General features: G+C 42.9%; 1 protein-coding gene across 1 annotated transcript in view; it reads right to left on the minus strand.

The window, feature by feature from the left end:
- SLC6A6 (solute carrier family 6 member 6) overlaps nt 1–20,436 on the minus strand; it is a 34,394-nt gene extending 13,958 nt beyond the window's left edge. The window contains exons 1-4 of the mRNA XM_069966704.1: nt 20,272–20,436; nt 6,794–7,030; nt 5,984–6,118; nt 3,289–3,523 (exon numbers count right to left, since the gene is read on the minus strand). Of these exons, the coding sequence (XP_069822805.1) occupies nt 3,289–3,523; nt 5,984–6,118; nt 6,794–7,022 (599 nt within the window). The 5' untranslated portion in view covers nt 7,023–7,030; nt 20,272–20,436. The remainder of the gene's footprint in view (nt 1–3,288; nt 3,524–5,983; nt 6,119–6,793; nt 7,031–20,271) is intronic.
- Between the last annotated feature and the right edge of the window lie 2,187 nt (nt 20,437–22,623).

The following is a 22,623-nucleotide window of genomic DNA, read 5'->3' on the forward strand; positions in this document are numbered from 1 at the left end:
GAGAGCGGCTGTAACCTCGTCCATGCTGACCCTGATTTCCTGAACATCTGCAGGTCCTCACAGAGCTTTGTCTGACCACAATCTAATGTGAAATAAACAAACTCGATGGAACGCTACATCCCCACATATGTAATTTGCTCAGAGCCATTAATAAACATTGGCGCTGTCATCTGTAAAATCCAGCTTGTGCGTCTGATTTGGTCAATATATTTTCTGTTATAATGTAGAAATCATCAGCAAGTAGGCTCATTGCTGCTAGTAGATCTGGTTTTTCCTGCCATTTAAGCTGCAAATATTAGAATGTACTATCTATAAACAGGTAATAGTCCCCACTGTCAGGAAAACTTCCCATTCAATGAAAACCAGGAAAACAAAAGCTCATTCAACCAGTGGCGTACAGGGGCCACTTTACTTCCGTCAAGGCACTTGGAGTTTCCCTTTAAGGCCCAAAAATCCCTAGTAAAGAAGAAAGTAAAGAAGTTTCCAAAAAGTAAAAAATGAGACAAACCAATAGATGCATTAGGCTGAAAAAAAGACAGCTGGTCACCATGTTGTAAACTGAAAGAAAACCAGGTTGCTGCTTTCATTTCCCCACTTTCCTCAAGAATAAGAGCAGAAATCTGATTGGTTACATGGTATCTCCTCCATTCCTCCCTAGCGTCAGTTCTGATAAATGTTTCCAATTCAATAACCTGATTTGATAATTTGACTTTAAAGACACTGCCGCTTTCAAAGCTGCACAGAACAAGGGGGATTAGAACTTCAAAGCTTGCAGAATCTATTTTAGATCTACACTATTTATCTTCCAACTTCCTGGACAGTAAGACGCCGTGGCCATAAAGAGCAGATGGCTCCCGCTGTCTATTAATATCCAAATAAATACAATATATCGTGTGACACAGAAAAGGACATAGGTACAACTTACAGGGATGCAACATAAGTGAACCTCTATGATGGTGAGCGGATAAAGGTGTCCCCCCAGTCCTTATGTCATTCTCGAATATCAAGATATTATCAATTCTATTCAGCTGTGTACTAGCCATGTCTAGTTCTGGGTGACATTTTCAGTACAGTCTAGTATAGATTTTTAGCACAGTCCCCAAGAGGGAAAGTCGCCAGTCTTTCCTAGACACATGGTACATTGCTACATGCCAGGTTATAATTATATCTGTTTCCTAGAAAGATGAGTGACAACTTACATTCTTTCAATTACACTTCCCACCAATCATATCTAAATTCCTGAATACTCACTTAAGCATTGATACATGCTCCTTTCGGCCGATCTGACAATCCTTTAATAAACCTGCTTCTAGAAAAACTGGGAAGTAAATAATAAACTAATGTTACAGCTCCCCAATTAGTTTCTTTTACCATACTTTCCCAGGATTCTGAACAGTAAATCCACCTAGTTTCCCATTCGCAACTGTATCTGCTTCTGAAAAAGCTGGGTGACAGCTAGTGTGGCGGCCATTTCAGCTCCCACAGGAATGGCTAAATACAGCATATTATTATCGTACCTGTGTTGCAGTAGGAACATTTTATTTCCTAGAATCTCCTCAATGGGCACCGGTTCTACTTGGCATGAGAAGGGACATGTGTAATGTTTGCTCCCATGCAGGTGCCAAGCTGGCACTTACTCTGTTTGCCAAAGCCAAGATGGGATGGCTCCAATGTCACAGTCAATAATTAACTTACAGGACAAATAGAGTTATCACTAGATGGATATATGGAGCGAAGAGAAGGAAGTTACCAATATGAAAAGTCTTAAGGGCGTTGTTATATAATGTTTACAATAGCTGTGTCCTATAATTGGGGGTGCGGGTGTGGGGGTGTTAGCAGTCTCTATTTACAAAGACAAGAGAGTTACAATTATACCATGTACTAGATAGTGATAAAGAAGGTAAATAAAGTTGACTAGTAGGGACCGACAACCTTCTGAAGACCTGCAGCACATAACTAAATGTTACTATGGCTTTCGGGAACCTGTCACACAGCTTACCTAGACATTGGGAGGTCTAGAAAAGCTTACTGACCATCTATAACCTACTTTAAAGGCAATATATCTGTCTGTGATTCCACAATGTAGAAAAATGCTTTTATTATATAGTAAGAAGAGACACCTCCTGCCTCCCCCTCCCATACCTGACCCTGCTTGGGCCTAAGCTTCCAGGTGTCAAGAAAACAGGGAGGGAGGAGAGAGGAGACAATACGCCTTATAGCTATTCAGGAGCTTGGGAAAGCCTCTTTGACTCCTTGTACCAGAGAATAAAAGCATTTCTCTACATCCTGGAAGAACAGGTAGATATATGAAAGGTACCGTGTGTTTCCTTGTACAGCTGACAGATTCCTTTCAAAGTGAAAATGTGGAGGGTGGAAAAGAAGGAGAGGATGCAGAGTGAGATCAGGGGACAACCAATGACTGCCCCTTATGTGTCAACATGTGAATTTCTCCCTGAAGGAGTCAGACAGAATGCAGTGGCAACTGTGGCACAACCAGGGCCTGGCATTTTAATGTACTGCAAGTAAAGAATGTTTGTGCAAAATGTCTCAGCTTTTTTGATGGGTTTATGGCACCCTCAGGACTTGGAAGAGTGGGCAGGGCCTCCAGATTTTCAATAGTTCATGCCATTAACTTGTTTGAAGTATATTGGCCCAGAGAGCGTAGATTTGGTCATGCAGCACAAAGACAGTAGCAGCAAAGGCAACTGTGTTTGGGTTTTATTATAAAGCACCCGCCTCTTAAAGGGGTTATCCAGCGCTTCAAAAACATGGCCACTTTTCCCCCTCTCTTGTCTCCAGATTGGATGGGGTTTTAAACTCAGTTTTATTGAAGTAAATGGAGCTTAATTGCAAACCACACCTGAACTGGAGACAAGAGAGGGGGAAAAGTGGCCATGTTTTTGTAGCGCTGGATAACCCTTTTAAAGAATATGCAGAATCCAACGGCTGCAGGATGGTCAATCCTAGCTGGCACTAATGCACAACTCCCATACATTAACAACTCAGGAGAGGTTTCCACCCATTGAGTGTAAACAATACATTTCCATTCATCTGCAGCAATCAGAAACCCTAAAAACAGTAAGGGCTCGAAACAACGTATATTAGAAAGCTGCTAATTATTTCTATATGCAATCATTAAATTCCTTCAACATTAGAACTCAATGGCCATGCGTACAATCATGGGTCTACAGTGATTTGTTTAGGCTCTTGTTCTACATTTTTCTTGAATGCTACACTCCTATCTGCGCCAACTGGAAACCTCATTACTGATTAAAAGCATGTACTCACTCCCAGAACTCTGTCACTGGAGAGGTGAAGTTTGTGGAGTTCAGTGACAACCACATGGTCCTGTTCTTCCGGAAAGTGTCCTCCACGCAGGTCTCTTTGTTCCAAGGCTGGTGGCACAGGGCCCATGGCAGCTGACTTTGGAAAGACTGGAACAAATAATAGACCCCCCAGGCCAGGATAATAATGTAATAGGTGTTGAGAAGAGACACAATGACGATAGAGGCATAACCAATTCCTGGGGCAGAGAAAAATCAAAAAAACATTAGAGCCTATAAATCTACCTAATAATCATATTAATGGCTATAAATACACAGATTAACATGAAGATACATTGTTTCTGCAGACCTTCTGCAGAAATGATCAGTGCACTACACACCACATTTTACTGCAGCACAATGAACTATTGTGACTCCACACAATGGCAGATTTAACAGGACACCCACACGGTTAAAAGTGAAAGTGACACAAAAGAGCAAATGTAAGCCATCCGATCCAACAAGCACAAATGTCGCAGAAGGTATGGAATGTATGGAGTCATGAGTAAGGGCCAGCGGGCAGGCCTGAAACGCATTGATTATTGTACACGTTTGCTTATGGTGTTTTGGATTTTTTACCTTAATAGTATAGTATATTAATAAAGGAATAATTTTACCTAGTGAGTACAATTTTCTCCATATATAAGAGTATGAAATATACTGTATATAAAAATAATAATTATATGTGGACAGACTGACAGATATTGGAAAAAAACACGGCAGAGACAGAGACCTTCCTACTTCACACTGATGAGTGCTATTACCCCGAAACAGCTGTCTGTGGATGGATACCTTACTTGGGTGGTTTCCTTTAGGGATGGTCCGAACCCGCCGAGGTTCGGATGAACCCGAACGCTCGGCATCGGATTCCCGCTGTCTGCCCGCTCCGTGCAGCGGGCGGATACAGCGGGAGGACCGCCTGGAAAACTGGGATACAGCCTATGGCTATGGCTGTATCCCAGTTTTCCAGGCGGGACAGGCACGGAGCGGGCGGACAGCGGGAATCATTACCGAGGGTTCGGGTTCGTACGAACCGAACTCTGTTCGTACCATCCCTAGTTTCCTTGACTGGAGACATTCTTTGGCTTGGTTGTTTCTTACTGGAGGAAGGTCTGGCTAGTTCACTGACGTCGAGACATGTGATGGTGTCTCTGCGGTGTTTTGGTTGATCTCCCTGAGGTCAACCAGCGTCCTTTTGACAGATAATGGAGTGACATTTTAGTCTTAAAAGTAATATGAGATATCTGCGATAACTATAAATGTCTCTATAGGTTTCACTCCCTCCCGGACTACACCTTCCCGCTCCCTGTCAGGTAAAGCTTGTGCACATTATGTTCTTGAATAGAGTGTGGCTACAGTTGCTTCACCATTAAAGTGACTCTGTACCCACAATCTGCCCCCCCCCCAAACCGCTTGTACCTTCGGATAGCTGCTTTTAATCCAAGATCTGTCCTGCGGTCCGTTCGGCAGGTGATGCAGTTATTGTCCTAAAAAACAACTTTTAAAACTGGCAGCACTGTGCCCAACGGCCGGGGCTTAGATTGTGTATGCATTAGGCTGGCACACCTCTCCATCCCTCCTCCCTGTCCTCTTCATCATTAGGAATGCTCCAGGCAGATTGTCTCCTATTCGTCAGCTGTGTGAATACTGAACATGGGCTGGGTCGTTAAGGCACCTGTGCATTGTTCAGACAGGAGAAAATATTCCAGTGGCATTCCTAATGATGAAGAGGGTGGGGAGGAGGGACGGAGGGGTGGTGCAAAGTTAGGGCACAGATAATGTAAGCCCCGGCCGTTGGGCATGGAGCTACAAGTTTAAAAGTAGTTTTTTAGGACAATAACTGCATCACCTGCCGAACGGACCCCAGGACAGATCTTGGATTAAAAGTAGCAATCCGAAGGTAGAAGTGGATTGGGAGGGTCAGATTGTGGGTACAGGGTCGCTTTAAACCCTGCCTTTGGATATAGGTAAAGCAGCCATAAAGAGTGTAATTTTTTCCACTGACCCCCCCCCCCAATCACTGGTCACGCTTACACATTAGTCAAAACCCAGAACTATCTTAGGAGCAGAAGCGAAAAAGCTTGAACTGCAGCCATTCAAACCCAAGTGCAGTAAAAGCTCCTGCCTCTGAGGTCCCTATACTAAGGCCTTGTCTTTAAAGCACCGAGCAACACTAAGCAGTTGGATGCACAGGACTCAGAATAGCTCCTCATTCTGGCATCGGTCCTGGCACTGTAATGTTCATATTCATATGATGCCCACTACTCCCTGTCAGTTTGTAGTTATGTCATGTCTAACTGACCCACACCTTAGTAATGGCTTCTGAGCTACATTATTCTGGAACATAAATCTGCAACAACAATTCCTTTATCACTTAAGTAGTAGTAAAGTAGTTTCTTTATTGCCTTTTATTTTTTTCAAGCACTACCATGTGTTGAGAAAGTATAGAAAGTGCCATTTTCCTGTACCCCAAATGCCAGCATCATTGTCCTGTCCTCCAAGTATTAGTGTGTCATTGCCCCATCACCCTCTAGTAGTTGTGTATCACTGTTTTGTACCCCAAGTTTCAGTAAGGACATTGCCAGAACTGTACTGCAGACATATCACAGGTGTGAAGGCAGAACAATAGCTGCTATCATTGTAATACAAGGTGTTCTTACCTGTGAAGATTGGGCAGATCTTCTCCCAGCAGGTGATTCCACCCTCTGATGTGAACTGTCCCAAAACAACCTCCAAGAAGAACACAGGTAACCCACCTCCAAACAGGAAGATGAAATATGGGATTAAAAAGGCACCTGGAAAACAATAAAAGCAGCCACAATGAGACGTCTTACTAAACTCCTTCAGAACTAAAAGACTTTGGTGAACCCCTGATTGTTCTCCCAAGGAAAGAAGCGGCACTCCACCACTTACAGGCTGAGGGGGTTCACCACAGCCAATAGCCAATCACTGGCCTAGATGGGACAGCTCTGCAGCCAGTGATTGGCTGAGCAGCCTGTCACTTCAGAGATGGCTTCAAAAGCTTCAGTGGTGCCTGCAGTGAGCGGGGAACAGGCAGAAGGACACCAGGCAGTGGGGACAGGTAAGTAATAAGTATTATTTTCTATATACTTTCATCCGTCAACCGCACACCTGTTGGCGGTTGATGATTTTTAAACTAGCTAAATGACAGTGATCAGCAGATAATCGGCTCCTCGGCTGATCATTGTCTTTAATTCACGGGGCGATATTTGCCCAATTCAGCAGATAATCGCCCTATGTTATAGGACCCATACACTGTAATAAGCCTTTGAGCTGTGTGGGCAGTGTATCAGTGTCTCTACAGAGAACAGCACACAGATACACTGTAATAAGCCTATGAGCTGTGTGGGCAGCACTAGGTCAGGGATATAACCAAGATTGATCTAATAAACTGACAGTAAGCAGAGGAAGTTGTGGCACCTGTGTAAGACTCTCTGTTTGTCACTCACCTCCACCGTTCTTATAGCAGAGGTACGGGAATCTCCAAACATTTCCGAGACCAATAAATCCTCCAGCCACAGAGAGCAGAAAGTCGATCTTACTAGCCCACTTCTCCCTTTGTGGGGGCTTCCCATCTGCCTCATCCTCAGGACGTGTCCCTGGACTTTTGCCTGGAAAGGGCTTCAGGATGTCTTTGTGAAAGTCCTTCAAATACTGCAGTTTCTCCTTGTTGGACATTTTTGTACCTGATGAAAATAGAAGAGAACATGGGCTGATATAGACACAGACTCTAACAAACGGGAAGGGAACACCCTGAGGTCTGACAGTACAGTATCCTATAGCGACATTACACAAAAAGATTGCATATACAGTATTGGAAATAACATATTTTGTGCTGACTGTGAGTTTCATCATGTCCAGTCACACCAAGGGCAGCATTGAAAATGGAAACAAATACCAAACTTCACTGTCAGATATAACATTATAGCTCAATGTAATAGTCATCTCAGCTCCCGTCATGCTTAAAGGAGAAAGTCCAGCGAAAATGTTTAGTAAAGTATTGTATTGCCCCCCAAAATGTATACAAATCACCAATATACACTTATTACAGGAAATGCTTTAAAGTGCTTTTCCCCCTGCACTTTTTACTGTATCAAGGCTTCACTTCCTGAATAACATGGTGATGTCACAACCCGACTCCCAGAGCTGTGCGGGTTGTGACTGCTGGAGAGGATGATGGCAGAGGGATGCTCAGTGTCCCTCCAGTGTCCTGTGTCCCTCAGTGTCCCCCTGCCATCATCCTCTCCAGCAGCCACAGCCCGCACAGCCCTGGGAGTCGGGTCGTGACATCACCATTTTATCCAGGAAGTGACATCACCATTTTATCCAGGAAGTGAAGCCTTGATGCAGTAGTAAGTGCAGGGAAAAAAAGCACTTTATGTGCATTTCCCGTAATAAGTGTACAGTATATTGGTGATTTGTTTAACTTTTGGGGGGGGCAATACAATACTTTTCGCTGGACTTCTCCTTCAATAATAATAAATACCTGCTTTTTGTGCAATGCCTCAGGCGTGCGCCTCTTAGTAAATCTAGCTAGTAAAATGGGGGCAGTGCTTTATCTAAGACTGGAGTATGAGTCTTAATAAATGTCCCCCCAAATGCCATGGAATAGGAGCCTGTGGAATAGGAGCGGCGGCAGCAGACCACTGCTATATGCTATGGTCTGCCCGGATGATCTAGCGATCACCCGGGCAGCCCCCCCTGTAGCTCCCTGCGACACCCCACCCCTCCCCCGGACTCACCCGCTCACTGCCACCTTGTGTAATAGCAACAGCAGCGAGCAGGGAACAAGGAACAAATGAGCGCTGACAGCGCTCTTTAATCCTCCAGTCGCCCCATGGAATACAGCCTTTACCCACTTGCTGCCACCACGTGTGGTATCGGCAGCAGGGAGCGGGGAACGAGGAGCAAACAAGCACTGCCAGCGCTCGTTTGCTCCTCCCAAGCATTAACCCTTGGTCTTCTATTATAGAAGCAGGAGAGTGGTACTCATTACGTGACAACCACAACTGCTTAGCACAGTTGTCAGTTCCCTTCTACCACTCCTCCTGGGAGCACAGACTGATATTATATCTTTCTTGACACATTGTATCCAAAAATAATTACTGCAGTTGTAGACCCTGCTGCATAGGAAAGAACAGTCACCACTATGTGTGATACAATATCTGGCACCAGTAGTTTATCCTGCAGATGTTATGTCAGTGTTCACCTTCACATATGTGGCAGCTCTGCACCTGTATCGTCACATCCCTGGAGACACAATTATCTTTTATTGATGTTTCTACAACACCCACAGCCAAAGAAATGTTCCTTAATGATAATTACAACAAATGGCAATGAAGGAAGTGTTAGTGGATCTGCCTGTCACTAACCCTTCTGCAGCCAGAGCGTTTATGACATGGAGGTTGGAGCTGCTTGGTGGGGGCTACAGCAGTATGAGCTGGGCGATCAGAGAAGCAAAGCCAGAGCAAGCTAATGGACGATAATAGAATAGGTAACAATACCTTATTTTTGTAGGGGGATAGATCCAACACTGACTGATCATCATGACATCAATGGTGGTTAAGATGTAGGTCCCACCATAGCTTAGGAACAAGTGGTGCAGGCAGCCAAGAGTGCATGAGTGGAATAGGGCCATGGCGGTGACCCCCATAGGGGCATAAAACCATCAAGGAAGAAATGATCTGATAACAGATCAATGGGCACAGGGCCTTCTTTGCTCCCGAGACAATGGCATACCATGACAAACCATTGCAAAGGGCACCAAACATTTGCTCCCCAAGGTCATTGACTTACTTCAAGATGTAAGTACTCTAGTGAAAGAGGATTATTCTCTAGTATACACCCCACTTTCTACTCTTATTATCAAAGGGGTACACTTACCTAGCCCCTTCCCCCTATTGCCCAGTCTCTGCAATCCTTTTCTTTGCTAGTTCAGGTGATGTACCATGCGGAGAGCAACTGACTGACCAGCCACTGAGAAGGCATCTCCTGTCACAGGTAACATCAGCTGAACTAGTTAAGAAGCCTTCAGCAAAGGTGCTCGGAAACGGGTAACGGCACTGGAGCAGTCCAGATAAGTATACCACTTTACTATGTTCTGGCACGACAACCCCTTTAATTTTTGTATTTATTCACTGGATTGTTTTATAAAGAATTTAACAGCAACAAATTCATTTTTTAATCTTTAACTTTCAAAAGTCATAATCTTTATTTTCTGTTCACATTTCTGTATTGACAGCTTGCTTTTTTTTTATAGTATTTTTGTTAGAGCGCCAAACAACAATGATACCATTGATTTTTTTTTTTTAACATGATAAATGGGTAAAGGGTGTGATTTAAACCTTTAGGTTTTGGGAAAGGTGGCTGTCTCGGAATATTCACGAACGCTAATAATGATCATGATCATTATTAGTTGCTGTCAATAAAGACAGACACATTTCCCCTCTATGTTCCTGTAGTGGGAACCTAGCCTCAATATTTAGTTTTTTAATCCTTATTAAACTTTTTTTTCAGACTTTTTTACTCTCACTAGAGGCATGTGATCGCTTGTACAATACACGCTACACACAGTTGCAAAGAATCACCGGCACTACAGGTCCCAGTCTGGAGGTTCTATAAGGGACCTTTTTCCCTCCCGTATCAGTGTAGGTGGTGCTCAGCCTAACAGTGGTACAACTTGATCCATACAAAGGAAGAGAATGTTTTAGTGGCACTTCACCATAAAATTTCACCTTTATTAGATCCAACACATGCTTCACAGGACACTGAGAGGACGCTCCTTCCCCACCGACGTTTCACGCCTGCCTGGCGCTTTCTCACGGCATCCTCACGATGCCGTGAGAAGGCGCCAGGCAGGCGTGAAACGTCGGTGGGGAGGGAGCGTCCTCTCAGTGTCATGTGAAGCATGTGTTGGATCTAATAAAGGTGAAATTTTATGGTGAAGTGCCGCTAAAACATTCTCTTCCTTTGTATGGAACAATACACGCTACATACTTAGGGTAGTTTCACACGTACCAGATCCACAGCGGATCTCGCTGCAAACTCGCAGCGTGAAATCTGCTGCGGATCCGATACGTGTGAAGCTACGCTTAAGATTAGTTTGAGATATTTCCCTGTCTCATTCGTACTTTCTATAAAAGTGACAGTATGGCTGTCATAGTTTCTACAGCAATGTGGATATTGCCTCAAATGCAGCTACACAACCTCCTACAGGAAAAAACAATATTGGACAATATAACTGCAGCAAAAAAAAAAAAAAAAAAAAAAACACACTGAAAGTTAGGCTGTGTCCATTTAACACAAATGCAGGGACACTTTAAAGCGAATCTGCCTGTCTAGCTGCACGCTGTATGCATCTACTGACATAATAGTGCAATTAAAGTAACCTTACCATTATAAAGCGGATGTTCTTTGTAGAAGTCACTAAATTTTTATTCCAGGCTGAGGTATCAAGGAGATTAGCCAAGTGGCAATTCTGCACTTCAGCAGCTTGACCCCGCCTCCCTGACACTTCAGCCCTGAATAAAAACTTTACTTCATGATGGCAAAGGCCCTCAAGCTTTAGATAATGTAATATTCACGTTATTGCACCATTATCTGTCGCCACCATGTCTGCAACTGGTAGAGACCAGATGGGCTGACAGACTGAGTTTAAATGGATGCATAGACTCCTGTTACCTGAAAGATACCAAAAATTGTAATTTTTGGCATCCATTGGGTAAGGTAGTATCCATCATTGTTTGCTTAGTGTAATGGTACAGACCAATTCCTCAAATATATACTGTTCAGTATAGGTTTTTTCAACAGGGGACCATATGTGTGATTGGTGCCAATAAGGGGTATCTCTTAAAGTAGTGTGAAAAAACATTTATAGCAGAATTCATTTTTAGGTTTAGAGTCTAAGTATGATGGAGTCCACTAAGTGACATCTATTATAGCTATAAGCTCGACAAATCCATCAGGGAATTACCTCAATGTATACCTATGACAGTGTGAATAGGGCCTAGTATGATTCTGACTGGTTGCTACGAGCAACACCTCAGCAGTTTTTATACTGAGGCCTAGTCTTTCCTGTAAACATTCATGGCCTCAGCTTTACCTATTAACTGCTTTATTCAGTAACAAATGAGCACATAATGTAAGGTCTAATGGAAATTTACAGCCCAACACACAGTGCTGTGGAACCAAAACCACTTCCCTTTTCAATATAAATATAGCAGAAACAAAACCTTGATGGAGGAAGTGGCCGGCTGCAGTAAAACATGATGACAGCCATGCCTGGTGGGAACTTCACTGAAAGGGACCTTCCATAAAGACTTTTTGGTTTCTTGCATCAAGTTGACACTTAGGCCATAATAAGGACATATGTGAACAGAACCATAGGGTCTATACTTGTCTCAAATAAGAAAAAAAACACATTGCTTTAACAGTAAGCAGAGATATTAAAAATAGTGAAGAATTTAAAGTCTGCTAGAAAGTATTAGACTTTACAATGATAAAGTGTGATATCGGTTACATTTAGATGAAGACACTACAGCGGCGGAATAGACGGTTTTCTGCGTGGGAGCCATCATTCAAAATGAAAATGAGTGGGAGAGCATGGCGGTTTCCATGACAATGGATGACCTGGACGTCTGTGCTGCCACCAATACATAGCACTATAAACATAGAATAAAAGTGTAAGGCAGCTCACGGCTGAGGATAAATCCGAGGGATGCAATGCAGCCATTACTGCACTTCATCGCCACCTCTCACACAAGGTTCTATGTACGTCTGATGGCTTCTACCAAGAGAAAAAAAGATTGTGTCTATCAAATCCTCTCACTTTCAACACTTTTGACCCCAAAGGCTTCAACTTTTTTTCATATTCACAAGAATTTAGCATGGGCATTACTGAATTTGGAGCAAAATTCATTCAACTGCTCTGACCCATTTGGCCATTCAGAACACATAGGGGGATATTTATGAAGTCCGGCGTTTTTTTACGCCGGGCTTATAAATGTTCCCGCAGCTCCGGGGATTTATGTAGAGGCACATTGCCTCTACATAAATCCCGGTAGCATGGAGCCTGTCCGTGCAAAAATTTTGAAACCTACGCCAGCTCAGAGCTGGCATAGGTCTCAGTATCATTTTTCCACTGGACCCCCCTCTGCGTGCTGCCGCACCCCTGTGACGCCCCCTCTCCGCCCCACTGGCAAAGGTAGCGCAGATGCAAAAAAAAATTTGCAAAAATACCATTTGCAAATATTATTATGCCAATCTGCCCCATCTGCGCTTTAAAAAGGCAGTTACGCCTTTTCATACATGTGCCCCATAATGGCTCAATGTTTATCAAATGAAAATCCCAAGTCACGCATCAACTGTCACTAAATTCTTAGTATGGCTAGAAATATTGAAAATGGCCCTCTAAATATGTCGCATTTACGTGATCAATTAACCCACACCCCAAACTGTAAAAAATGACAGCTAAACGCTATTGGAACTCTATGGCAATAATTAAAAGAAAAAGTCCATTTACTGTGGCTAGAATTGTGATCAGCCCCCTCTTACTGGATGACTGCCAGCCTCAACTAACATAGTGTGGGGCGACATAGTGAACAACAGAATGTTAGGTTGAGCAGTGGCCAGACAGCGACAATTCTGACTTCTAGGATCCAGTGTGTGGCACTGTAAGCTCACTGCAAACAGCAGACATTTTCACTGCCAGTCCTGGTACCGAATGTAACATGCATACCCATAGTCAGACCAGTATATGTACTCTATAGCATGCCTATTAAATTATGTCAACATGTAACTCAGTGGTCTTCAACCTGTACCACTCTCTTATAACACTATAACTCCCAGCATGCATGGACACTTGTCAGCTGGTTTAAATGAACATTGTAATAATTTTCTTTGAAAATTGGGGAATCCTTTGGCCATTACTTAGCGAAACAAGTCACAGCGTGACTGATACATTCTGTTCTGTGCACCTGTATGGTTGTGTTCCCACATTTACTGGCACTACCTAATCTCTACCTGCAGTATTATATAAACCATATTGCTTTATTGCCATAACACAGACAGCACAGCTGTTGCACAGTAGGTTACATGATACAAGAATAAAGAGATCCACACACAATCGTTTCAGGTGACTTTTTAGGATAAGCTGACATGTGCCTACATGAGCATAAGCAATATACCTAGCCATCATATAGATCTTATATATGGCATTTTTGTGCAGATTTCTGCTCAGCAAACTAAGGCTGAGTTCACACTGCGTTTTTGCAATCAGTTTTTTTCCATCCATTTTATGGCAAATCAGTGGTCTTTAACCTGTACCACTCTCTTGTAATATTCCAAGGTCCTGCACTGTCTTTATATACAGCCTAAAAAGCAGAAGCGTGGAAGACATCATATGTAGTGAGCAATCTAAACTGTGTATAAAGCCCTGGGGTAAGAGCTCTCAGTGCTCGCTTCCTCCTCATTCCCCGTTCGCTGCTGGTGCTAATACACACATTAGTAGCGAGCAGGTAAGAGCCAGGGCGCGGGGAGCTGTCTGAGTGATCGCTAGATCGTCCGAGCAGCCCATAGAAGGTAGGTCTGCTGCTGCTGCTCCTATTCCCGCAGAGCGACTGCAGCAGATCTTAGTCTTTCGTCTTTCAACATGTTGAAAGACAATGATCAGTCCACATTATTCATGTCAGCTGATCGTTGTCTTCTATTACACGAGGCAATTATCGCCTAAATACGAACGATAATCATTTTGTGTAATAGGGTGTACTTACAGAGCTGTCTCTGCCTCTGCCTTCTTATCCGGTCATTCCCCCTCCCACCACCATAGACTTGCCTTGCTTTTAACTTGATCCCTGAGTTAGTTACAGGACTGTACTGAGCTGATTTGAGAAGACAGTATAGCAGGGAAGGGAAGGTGCTTGATAAGTTTTTTTATATTCACTTTTACTATTGATCTATGCAAAATTTTTGTTTTTTCTCTCATAATAGAACGTACTCTACAACAGTGGATCACAAGTTAAAGGCTGTGCTGCAGGCAAAGCTTTATACATTGGTTTACCAGGCATAATACACAGCTCTACAATAGTACTACAGTCCTTTTACATATTTGGTGATGTGGCAGAACTATAAAGCTATTCCATGAAAGCTATACTGCATGGTGAATGCAGTAAAAAAAAAAATACAAAAATACTGGGAGAATGGCAATATTTTGATAATCCACTTCACAAAAAAACACCTTACTTTTTTGTATTAGATTTTATTACTTAAAGTAAACTGTATTAACTAACTACTATGTGAGTGTGGGCTTATTCTCCCATCATAGAACCCACTGCACTCCTGCTGCTAAAGCAAGTACTGTATACAACAGGCAACAAAACACATATGTAGCAGAGCTGAATGGGTTAACAAGAAACTATAAGATGCTGTATAACATTAACATATATCTACCACCATGTTGTGCCAAAAGAAAAACTCAGCCTTGTTATATCTGAATCTATTGTGTTTTCTACTAGAAACTATCTGCAACTAACAGCTAGGGCAATGCTTATGATACTCTGTATTATCGTGATAGTATTCACAGGCCAGGACCCACAGTGCTGAGCTCTCTTTATCGCTGTATAGATAAGACTGGTATCTCTGCCAGGGGGCAGGAGGTCACCATGCTCTGTATGAATGGGGCTCTGTGTAATCCAGATTGACCAGTGCAGCAGGTTATCTCAGGTTATTACTGCACTAATACCATGGAAGAATATTCAGGCTTCTCATATTGTTCTGCAAATGGCCAATTTATAGCATTTTTTTGCTGTTTTATAGTCTACAAGTAATAGTGTGTGCATGAGGGAAGTAGAGTCAATCTATAGTCACTGCCTGCTAGTTACAGAAATGACCAAAGTCTGATACTGCAGTTTTTGTAGAGATGAGTGTATCTGACTGTGGCTGGTGTGCAGGATGATGTCCCCCATGCTGGGTGATGAATGTAGTATATATATATAGTAGGTCCTGCATGCTGGGTGATGAATGTAGTATATGGACAGTATGTCCTGCATGCTGGTGATGAATGTAGTATATGTACAGTAGGTCCCTTATGCTGGTGATGAATGTAGTATATGTACAGTATGTCCCTTATGCTGGTGATGAATGTAGTATATGTACAGTATGTCCCGCATGCTGGTAATGAATGTAGTATATGTACAGTATGTCCCTTATGCTGGTGATGAATGTAGTATATGTACAGTATGTCCTGCATGCTGGGTGATGAATGTAGTATATGTACAGTAGGTCCTGCATGCTGGGTGATGAATGTAGTATATGTACAGTAGGTCCTGCATGCTGGTGATGAATGTAATATATGTACAGTATGTCCCTTATGCTGGTGATGAATGTAGTATATGTACAGTATGTCCTGCATGCTGGTGATGAATGTAGTATATATATAGTAGGTCCTGCATGCTGGTAATGAATGTAGTATATGTACAGTATGTCCCTTATGCTGGTGATGAATGCAGTGTATGTACAGTATGTCCCGCATGCTGGTGATGAATGTAGTATATGTACAGTAGGTCCCTTATGCTGGGTGATGAATGTAGTATATGTACAGTAGGTCCCTTATGCTGGGTGATGAATGTAATATATGTACAGTATGTCCTGCATGCTGGTGATGAATGTAGTATGTATATAGTAGGTCCTGCATGCTGGTAATGAATGTAGTATATGTACAGTATGTCCCTTATGCTGGTGATGAATGCAGTGTATGTACAGTATGTCCCGCATGCTGGTGATGAATGTAGTATATGTACAGTAGGTCCCTTATGCTGGGTGATGAATGCAATATATGTACAGTATGTCCCCCATGCTGGGTGATGAATGTAGTATATGTACAGTAGGTCCTGCCTGCTGGTGATAAATGTAGTATATGTACAGTATGTCCCCCATGCTGGGTGATGAATGCAGTGTATGTACAGTATGTTCTGCATGCTGGTGATGAATGTAGTATATGTACAGTAGGTCCTGTATGCTGGTGATGAATGTAGTATATGTACAGTAGGTCCTGTATGCTGGTGATGAATGCAGTATATGTACAGTAGGTCCCTTATGCTGGGTGATGTAGTATATGTACAGTAGGTCCTGCCTGCTGGTGATGAATGTAATATATGTACAGTAAGTCCCTTATGCTGGGTGATGAATGTAATATATGTACAGTAAGTCCCTTATGCTGGTGATGAATGCAGTATATGTACAGTAGGTCCTGCCTGCTGGTGATGTAGTATATGTACAGTAGATCCTGCCTGCTGGTGATGAATGTAGTATATGTACAGTAGGTCCTGCCTGCTGGTGATGAATGTAATATATGTACAGTAGGTCCCTAATGCTGGGTGATGAATGCAGTATATGTACAGTAGGTCCCGCATGCTGGTGATGAATGTAGTATATGTACAGTAGGTCCCTTATGCTGGGTGATGAATGTAATATATGTACAGTATGTCCCGCATGCTGGTGATGAATGTAGTATATGTACAGTAGGTCCCTTATGCTGGGTGATGAATGCAATATATGTACAGTATGTCCCCCATGCTGGGTGATGAATGTAGTATATGTACAGTAGGTCCTGCCTGCTGGTGATAAATGTAGTATATGTACAGTATGTCCCCCATGCTGGGTGATGAATGCAGTGTATGTACAGTATGTCCTGCATGCTGGTGATGAATGTAGTATATGTACAGTAGGTCCTGTATGCTGGTGATGAATGTAGTATATGTACAGTAGGTCCCTTATGCTGGTGATGAATGCAGTATATGTACAGTAGGTCCCTTATGCTGGGTGATGAATGTAATATATGTACAGTAGGTCCCCCATGCTGGGTAATGAATGTAATATATGTACAGTAAGTCCCTTATGCTGGTGATGAATGCAGTATATGTATAGTAGGTCCCGCATGCTGGTGATGAATGTAGTATATGTACAGTAGGTCCTGCATGCTGGTGATGAATGTAGTATATGTACAGTAGGTCCCTTATGCTGGGTGATGAATGTAGTATATGTACAGTAGGTCCTGCATGCTGGTGATGAATGTAGTATATGAACAGTAGGTCCTGCATGCTGGTGATGAATGTAGTATATGTACAGTAGGTCCCTTATGCTGGTGATGAATGCAGTATATGTACAGTATGTCCCTTATGCTGGGTGATGAATGTAATATATGTACAGTAAGTCCCTTATGCTGGTGATGAATGCAGTATATGTACAGTAGGTCCCTTATGCTGGGTGATGAATGTAGTATATGTACAGTAGGTCCTGCCTGCTGGTGATGAATGTAGTATATGTACAGTAGGTCCGGCATGCTGGTGATGAATGTAGTATATGTACAGTAGGTCCCTTATGCTGGGTGATGTAATGTAGTATATGTACAGTAGGTCCTGCATGCTGGTGATGAATGTAGTATATGTACAGTAGGTCCCTTATGCTGGGTGATGAATGTAGTATATGTACAGTAGGTCCCGCATGCTGGTGATGAATGTAGTATATGAACAGTAGGTCCCGCATGCTGGTGATGAATGTAGTATATGAACAGTAGGTCCCGCATGCTGGTGATGAATGTAGTATATGAACAGTAGGTCCCTTATGCTGGTGATGAATGTAGTATATGTACAGTAGGTCCCTTATGCTGGTGATGAATGCAGTATATGTACAGTATGTCCCTTATGCTGGGTGATGAATGTAATATATGTACAGTAAGTCCCTTATGCTGGTGATGAATGCAGTATATGTACAGTAGGTCCCTTATGCTGGGTGATGAATGTAGTATATATATAGTAGGTCCCTTATGCTGGGTGATGAATGTAGTATATGTACAGTAGGTCCCTTATGCTGGTGATGAATGTAGTATATGTACAGTAGGTCCCGCATGCTGGTGATGAATGTAGTATATGTACAGTAGGTCCTGCATGCTGATGATGAATGTAGTATATGAACAGTAGGTCCTGCATGCTGGGTGATGAATGTGGTATATGTACAGTAGGTCCCTTATGCTGGTGATGAATGCAGTATATGTACAGTAAGTCCCTTATGCTGGTGATGAATGTAATATATGTACAGTAAGTCCCTTATGCTGGTGATGAATGCAGTATATGTACAGTAGGTCCTGCCTGCTGGTGATGTAGTATATGTACAGTAGATCCTGCCTGCTGGTGATGAATGTAGTATATGTACAGTAGGTCCTGCCTGCTGGTGATGAATGTAGTATATGTACAGTAGGTCCCTTATGCTGGGTGATGAATGCAGTATATGTACAGTAGGTCCCGCATGCTGGTGATGAATGTAGTATATGTACAGTAGGTCCCTTATGCTGGGTGATGAATGTAGTATATGTACAGTAGGTCCCGCATGCTGGTGATGAATGTAGTATATGTACAGTAGGTCCCGCATGCTGGGTGATGAATGTAGTATATGTACAGTAGATCCCTTATGCTGGGTGATGAATGTAGTATATGTACAGTAGGTCCTGCATGCTGGTGATGAATGTAGTATATGTACAGTAGGTCCTGCATGCTGGGAAATAGAGTATATGTAGATTTGGTCTTTCATGCTGGATAATGAATATATTTTATGTACAGTAGGTCCTGTATGCTGGGTAATAAATACAGTATATGTATGTTGTTTCTTGCATGGTAGATAATGAATACAGTATAAATACAGCAGGTCCTGTATTCTGGGTAATAAATACAGTATATGTAGGTTTGGTCTTGCATGCTAGATAATGAATACAGTATATGTAGATTAGGTTTCCTATGATAGATAAGTTCAGTAAGTCCTGTTTAGTGGATGATGAGTGTAGTATATGTACAACAGAGGCATAATGAGAGCAGTATACATACAGTAGTTTCTATATACTGGATGAGTGCAGCAGATCATGTATGTTGAGTGTTAAGTGCAGTATGTTGCATGATGACTACAGTAGCGCTCACAAATGAGAAGTTCAGCTCACCTCATCTGCCATAGAAATTGCCCCCACCTGGTGCACGGCGGTGATGATGATTGCAGCAGGCCCTGTATACTGGGAAATGCATGCGGCAGGGTCTGTCTGCTGGATGATGAGTCTGATAAGTCCTGTATACTGGGTGATACACACAGCATGATCTGTATGTTGTATGATGAGTGCAGCAAGTTCTATATGTTGTATGATGAGTGCAGTGGGATATGTATGTGGGATGATGAGTGCAGTGGGATCTATATGTGGGATGATGAGTGCAGTGGGATCTATATGTGGGATGGTGAGTGCAGTGGGATCTGTATGTGGGATGATGAGTGCAGTAGGATCTGTATGTTGGATGATGAGTGCAGTAGGATCTGTATGTGGGATGATGAGTGCAGTAGGATCTGTATGTTGGATGATGAGTGCAGCAGGTGCTATATGTTGTATGATGAGTGCTACATGTATGATGAGTGTAGTAGATGCTATATGTTGTATAATGAGTGCTATATGTTGTATGATGAGTGCAGTAGGATCTGTATGTTGTATGATGAGTGCTACATGTTGTATGATAAGTGCTACATGTTGTATGATGGGTGTAGTAGGGGCTATATGTTGTATGATGAGTGCTACATGTTGTATGATGAGTGCTACATGCTGTATGATGAGTGCTATATGCTGTATGATGAGTGCTATATGCTGTATGATGAGTGCTGTATGATGAGTGCTATATGCTGTATGATGAGTGTAGTAGGTGCTATATGCTGTATGATGAGTGCTATATGCTGTATGATGGATGCTGTATGATGAGTGCTATATGCTGTATGAGTGCTATATGCTGTATGATGAGTGCTATATGCTGTATGAGTGCTATATGCTGTATGATGGATGCTGTATGAGGGCAGTACACAGGCGCGGAGCAGGCAGCCGCAGGCTCAGCATCCTCCCCAGCTCCCCTCTCACCTGGGCTCTCCGTGCTCCAGCTCCAGGGTCAGTGTGCAGCTCTCCGGTCCGGCTCCTGTGCGCTCCCGGCAGCTGCTCAGCGATCACTGGGAGAAGAAACCTCCGGGCTCCAGAGGGGAACTAGTGACAGCATGGTGGAAAATCACCGGCTCCTCCGCACACATCGCTATGACAGGGGCGGGGCACAACGCGGGTGGGCGGGACTACGCGGTCATATGGGCGGGGCTTACGTGGGAGCTGGAGATATACAGCAGCACGTGTGGAAAACAAAACAAAGCTCCATAGTTACAGCTAGAGGAGGATGACAGGCAGGGGATAGCAGCTCTCAGCCCTCATCAGATACATGGAGAATAAAGGGAACTAGCTTATTTATTCACCTGACACTAATATATGCTATATATATATATATATATATATATATATATATATATATATATATGCGTATATATAACAGATATGCTATGGGTACATTAGTAATTAGATACTACACAGGCAGACTATACCCTCCTTGCTATGGGATATGGCTCGCCTGGTGTGTCACACTATAAACTGGGACTGCTGTACTGGTGTGTCACATTATACACTGGGACTGCTCTACTGGTGTGTCACAATATAGACTGGGACTGCTCCACTGGTGTGTGACACTATAGACTGGGACTGCTCCACTGGTGTGTCACACTATAGACTGGGACTGCTCCACTGGTGTGTCACACTATAGACTGGGACTGCTCCACTGGTGTGTGACACTATAGACTGGGACTGCAGTACTGGTGTGTCACAATATACACTGGGACTGCTCTACTGGTGTGTCACACTATAACATGAGACTGCTCTACTGGTGTGTCACAATATAGACTGGGACTGCTCCACTGGTGTGTCACAATATACCCTGAGACCACTCTACTGTTGTGCCACAATATACACTGAGACTTCTCTACTGGTGTGCCACAATATACACTTAGACTACTTTACTGGTGTGTCACAATATACACTGGGACTGCTCTACTGGTGTGTCACAATATAGACTGGGACTGCTCCACTGGTGTGTCACAATATACCCTGAGACCACTCTACTGTTGTGCCACAATATACCCCGAGACCACTCTACTGGTGTGTCACAATATACAGAAACTTCTCTACTTGTGTGCCACAATATACACTGAGACTTCTCTACTGGTGTGCCACAATATACACTGAGACTTCTCTACTGGTGTGTCACAATATACACTGAAACTGCTCTACTGATGTGTTACAATATAACCCGAGACCACTCTACTGGTGTGTCACAATGTACCCCGATATATCAACTTGTAGAAGTAGACCCTCGCACCACTAGGTATCGCTTACTTGACTGTCTCCTCGGACTCTTCACCATATAGATCCTGCTGGCTGGAGGTGCTTCAGGCGTAACAGAGAGTAAAGGTCTTCCAAATGAATACACCGTATAAGAAGAAAGAAAGCTGCAGCACCGTTCACTCTCAGCAAACGTGGTGTTTATTCAGCAAGCCATCAGATGGTAACAGTGTCTGAGAATACCCCTCCCCCTTATATATAAGTGCACATAAGTAAATAATAATAACATACAGATACCATCAAAATGTATCTCTAATCAACAAGGTATATACAACAAACAATCTTATATACAGTGTAATATCTAGGAACTAAAATATTTATTACCAGCAGGTACTATGAATGGAGGACTGGTCATTTAACCCTAGCGGACCCATAGTGTCCATCCCTAGTATTAAGTCTGTATCTTTTTTCAGTAATAAGACCTGTTTATCCCCCCCCCCCCCCCCCCCCCTTGCTGGTAGGCTACCTAATCCTACCAATCCCAAAAAAACACATTTCTGAGCTATTGCTATTGTGGACTGTACGCATATGTTCTATTAATTTTGGGCAACCTTTTGTTCTGAGAATCGGATATACATTGGGCGGGTGGTCTTCCCAATGTAGTACATGCCACACTTGCACTTAATAGCACAGACTACATAAGGTGTCCTGCAAGTAATAAATTCTTTTATTCTCCATCTGGTACCACCTAATTGTACTTCCTTTGCCTCACTGAGTTGGGCACAATAACTACAATGTCCGCATTTAAAGTTGCCTTTTAACTCTTTATTTCTCCCCAACCACATCTTTTTATTCTCTACACAATCTCTTGTTTGTAGCCGGCCTTTTACTAATTCATCTCGTAAATTTTTTGTGCGGTGAAAAGCTATTATTGGTCTATTCTCTGTGAGTTCCTTAAATGCTTCCTCCCCTGATAAAATACGCCAGTACTGAAAAATAGCTGACTTGATGATGTTATTCGTAGGGCTATGTGCAAATCACTCAGCTCAAGTGGCTGAA

This window comes from Dendropsophus ebraccatus, chromosome 4, assembly GCF_027789765.1.
Source record: "Dendropsophus ebraccatus isolate aDenEbr1 chromosome 4, aDenEbr1.pat, whole genome shotgun sequence".
In the NCBI taxonomy this organism is placed as follows: Eukaryota; Metazoa; Chordata; class Amphibia; order Anura; family Hylidae; genus Dendropsophus; species Dendropsophus ebraccatus.